Source organism: Octodon degus, unplaced genomic scaffold (genome assembly GCF_000260255.1).
Source record: "Octodon degus isolate 3935 unplaced genomic scaffold, OctDeg1.0 scaffold00084, whole genome shotgun sequence".
Lineage (NCBI taxonomy): Eukaryota > Metazoa > Chordata > Mammalia > Rodentia > Octodontidae > Octodon > Octodon degus.
In genome coordinates, this window is record NW_004524660.1 from 2,037,291 (window position 1) to 2,041,696 (window position 4,406).

General features: G+C 50.2%; 1 protein-coding gene across 4 annotated transcripts in view; it reads right to left on the reverse strand.

The window, feature by feature from the left end:
- The window catches only part of Gstm2 (glutathione S-transferase mu 2), a 65,126-nt gene that overhangs the window by 43,001 nt on the left and 17,719 nt on the right, over positions 1-4,406 (reverse strand). The window contains exons 3-6 of one of the 4 annotated variants that reach the window (XM_023721670.1): positions 3,932-3,996; positions 2,893-2,974; positions 2,691-2,791; positions 1,697-1,792 (exon numbers count right to left, since the gene is read on the reverse strand). The exons of the other annotated variants lie outside the window; for them this stretch is intronic. Coding sequence (XP_023577438.1) covers positions 1,697-1,792; positions 2,691-2,791; positions 2,893-2,974; positions 3,932-3,996 — 344 coding nt within the window. The remainder of the gene's footprint in view (positions 1-1,696; positions 1,793-2,690; positions 2,792-2,892; positions 2,975-3,931; positions 3,997-4,406) is intronic. 4 annotated transcript variants of the gene reach the window in all.

Here is a 4,406-nt window from a genome sequence, read left to right on the forward strand (position 1 = left end):
GGCTAAGCTTTCCCTGTTCTGTGCTCTCTCTGCCGCACTCCTGCTTCCTCACCCAAGAGGCTCTGTCATGCCCCCTGGGCAAAGCAGTCTCCTTTTCTAGCCTGAGGCTGCTGCCTGCCTGGGGTACCACAGCAAAAGGATCCTGCAAAGCAGAGGGGCTGAAATCATGCTTGTGTGCTTGGAGAAGGTCCCTGATCTCACGCAATGACTCAGAAATCTTGGAGGTCAATGGGGAAGTGAACAGGGCTGGCAAAGAAAGAATCAACCATCTCTAACCATTTGCCTAAACTAGAAAGCTGAAGGTGGCTTCTTGCATGCACATGTAAATTACATCAGACCCAGAAACCTCCCCTCTGTTGCTGGTACATCAGAATACTCTGAATCCCATTCAGATGTGCTGTGTGCCATTTTACCAACAAACATGGCGCAGCCACTTCATAAATGCTTCAGAGATCCGGGTTTCCATGGCTCAGCTGGCTTCAGGCTTCAGCACTCTCCCCTCCCCCACCCTTCCTCACACAATTGCCAGCTCTTGCGGTATCTCCAAGGCCACTCTGCCTGGACCAGAACCAGGGCTGATAAGAATGGGCTGAGAAAGTACCTCACTTCAGGAGGGCGTCAGAGGAGTGCAGATTTCAGGCTGAAAACCAGGGAGTCTAATGCCTCAGGTCCCTAACATCTAATGAACTAGGCTTTGCTGGCTATGAAGAAGCAAGCTCTGGGTGATACATGATTAACTGGAGTGAGGCCTGGCTGTGCTGTCCATACTCCAAGTGGGGCAACGTGCCCACAATCAAGAGTGCCTGCTGCTCTAGGCAACACTCCGCAACACACAGAAGGTGTCTGGGCATCTCTGATACTAGCTCAGAACCTCATACTTAGGAGACAAAGAAATTCAGTGATGAGGAGTAAAAATTTGTGTCCTTCACACTTCACAAATGGAAAGTCAGGGTGTTAGAAGAATGCAGGACAAGGGTGAGAAGAATTGCCCCCGACCGTAGAGCAGAGCAAGGTAAGATTCTGCAATAGGGCAACCAGTCGTGTACTCAGTGCAGCTCCAACTGTACCCAGGAGGTCGTAGTGCCCTCTGCCACCTGTAATCTTTGCTCCTGTGCTGTCCCATGCTCCAAAGGGTGCTGGGCTGGCAACACAGCTGCATGAGGGCCTAGAGCTCCCTCTTTGAGCACAAACAGAGAGAAACATGTCCTGTTGCCCTTAGAAGCCCATGTGGACAGAGCACACAGCACACCCTGCCCTAGCACTGGATTGTTGAACAAATGACTCCACAGTCTCTGTGCATGCTACACACCATTCTATTAATCTTCTAGCACTATTGTAATGATGAATTTGACAGGAACAATCTAAGATGTCAGCAAAGCTCTTGCATACAAAGTCAGTGCTCAGTCAATCCTAAATGTTCTTCATATCTCTCAAGGACCAAGAAAGTATAAAGAAGTGGGCAAGGAGATGGGCTGCATAGGAATGAGGAGGTCGGGCTCATCACCTCAAAGCGGGATACAAAGTCCTTCAGGTTAGGGAACGCCTCCAGGCACGTGGGCTCAAACCTACGGTGCTGCTCCAGGACATCATAGGCCAGGAAATCCGCAAAGGTGATCTGCACAGAAAGGTGATGAGTGGGCTGGAAGCTCAGGACCCAGGAGGAAAGACAACTGCCACTCCCACCCCCTCCCCTTACCTTGTTCCCTGCAAACCAAGGCTGCTTCCCCAGGAACTCTGACAAGTGCTTCATCTTGTCAGGGAGGCCCTGCAAGAACTCTGGCTTCTTTTGATCCTGGAGAAAACACTGAGCATCACGCACTACTCCCCCACAGAGGGACTTGTGTGTCGCAGCTGCCCAGGGCTGAGCATCCAGCTTCCCTGAGACTAGACATGAGTCAGGGTGTGGGGTCCACTATAATGCTTCAGCACTTAGTAGACTTCCCAGATACAAAACACCTTCTTTCAGAGGTGAAGGAAAGAAAAGGAGCCAACAACTCCATATCAGAATTTCTAGGCCTTGATTGCAAGTCTGGTCCTGTAGGTCACACCCAGAAGTGCCAGGAGGACACAGTAGGCTCTGGACACAGGGATCTCGTGCATTCAGAGAGGCAAAGAACAAAAGAAAACCAGGAAATAAAAGTTCCACCCAGTGGATGACTAAGAAGTGGAATTGATATTTGAGTAAGGTGGTTGAGGTTAGGCATGTTGCATGTTGAAAGAAAGAGGCCCTCTGGCTGACTACAAGGTACCTAGGAGGAAAAGGTTCTGATTAGTGCTGGTATCAGGGACACAGCACTGGAGAAAGTGCTGGGCAGAGTTCACAAGACGGGTGCATTGCATTCCATGTACTCGCCTTGCCATCTCAGAGTTTGGCTCACTAAACTAAGGAGCAGGCAGATGCTGTGAAGATATCAGCGAGGGGGACCGTGGCAGCCATCAGGCTCAAAGGAGCACAGAATGTCCACTATATGACTTCAGTATTGAAAGAAATCTTCCAAAGGGGCAGTCTAGGCTGTGCCCTAGGATTTTGGGACATTTATCAACCAGGTTTATTTGATAGGATTTTGGGGTTATCAGTGTAGCGTAGAAAACCTACCAAGTGCAGGCCCACCAAAGAGTTCTAATGCTGAAGACAAAAGTTAAATTTCTGCTCCAAGTTGTATGTGGTCCAGCCTTATGGGGAAACTCACAAAATCAGAGCCATAGCACAGCATGCCAAGTTGAAAGCGAAGATCCATACTGTGATTCTCCAGAATGTCCACGCGGATCCTTTCCTCTTCTGTCTCCCCACCTAAAGTCCATAAAACACACTCACCCTCAGCATCCCACCCCCGCCAAGCGGAGGTGCATGACCACCGTCCATCACTATACCCTAGAGCCAGGCCTACTCACACAGGTTGTGCTTGCGGGCGATGTAGCGCATGATGGCGTTGCTCTGGGTGAGCTTGTGAGTCCCATCAATGAGGTAGGGCAGCTGCATGGACAAGCAGGAAGGGCAGGTGGGATTCTAGGTTCAAGCACCCCTTCTGTGACTTAAGGCTGTCCTAAGACCTGGCCCTCAGGGTGCTTGCCAGCACCAGCCTACGTAAATGTATTATAGGCAGCTGAATTAGATAGAACTATTATAGGCAGTTAGACAGGGTCAGGCCCGCAAGGAGACAAGATGGAAGACAAGGTGACTTTACAACTGGGAAGAGACAGACACTCCCACATGGGCCACACCTGAAGACCAAGACAAAAGAGGAAACACAGGTACATACTTCCCTAGAGATGGGTATCAGGGATTGATATCCTAAATAGGATCAATCACCTTAAAAGAGCCCAAATGAGTCCCTAGCCCAACCCCCAACAGGAAGAGACCCTATCCTGCTTGCTACGTGACTGGCTTCCCCATTTGGTACTGGATTTAATCACTTTTACCTGAGCAATGGGTTTGTAATCTCATTGGATGACCATAGATTTGTCCCACCTCATGCCCATCTAAGCTAGTTCCCATGTCGTCTCCACCACCTTAGACCCATCTCACCACATGATTTTCCTCTATAAAAATCCCTGGAAGAGATAACTTCCTGGGGACAACCTGCATGGGAAGAGCCCCCCTCCTGGCCCTCTCTCAGACAGGAGCTTTCTCCTTCAATAAATACATTGTGCTCATAATCTCCATTTGTTCCTAAAATTCATTCTTCGGTTTTAGAGAACAAAAACTCACCCCAGGTACCTTTTAAATTAGATATCAGTTTTTCTCCCTGTGTCATTTGGAAGTTTCCGTATATCAAATGGGCTGCAGGAAAAGTGAAGGAGGAGGGTAGAAAGCCAGAATATACAATCAAGCAAGAGAAGGGCTCCACAGGAGATCTGATCCCAGCCCATTTCTACTGGGATGACATACGGAAGACTACTTTTCCCGGTCCCCACCCCAGCCCCCACCTACATTGGGAAAGTCCAGGCCCAGCTTGAACTTCTCATTCAGCCACTGGCTTTTGTCGTAGTCGGGAGCTGCGGTAGAAAACACGCAGTGAAGACACACGAATCTTGGGTCCATTTTTGCTTCCCAAAGAGGCAGGAACAGAAACCTGAGCACAGCACAACTACAATCGGAGCCACTCAGCCTCCATTCCCAGGATGCAAAGGAAAGTGTGCTTGCCAGGGCTGCGGCCCGAAAGGAAGAAGGCTTACAAGAGACTTAGGCAAGTCTGGCAGGGGATCGGACCCATTTACAGATCACGTGCAACCTGGCACTCCATTCCCACACACTTTCCCTGGGTGACCAAAGTGCCACTCAGGGAGGCTTCCGGAAGGGGCATGGTCTAGGGCCATCTGCAACACATGGCCAGGGCAGGGTAGCCAGGCACCAGCCAGCAGGACAGGGCAGGGTAGCCAGGCACCAGCCAGCAGGACAGGGCAGG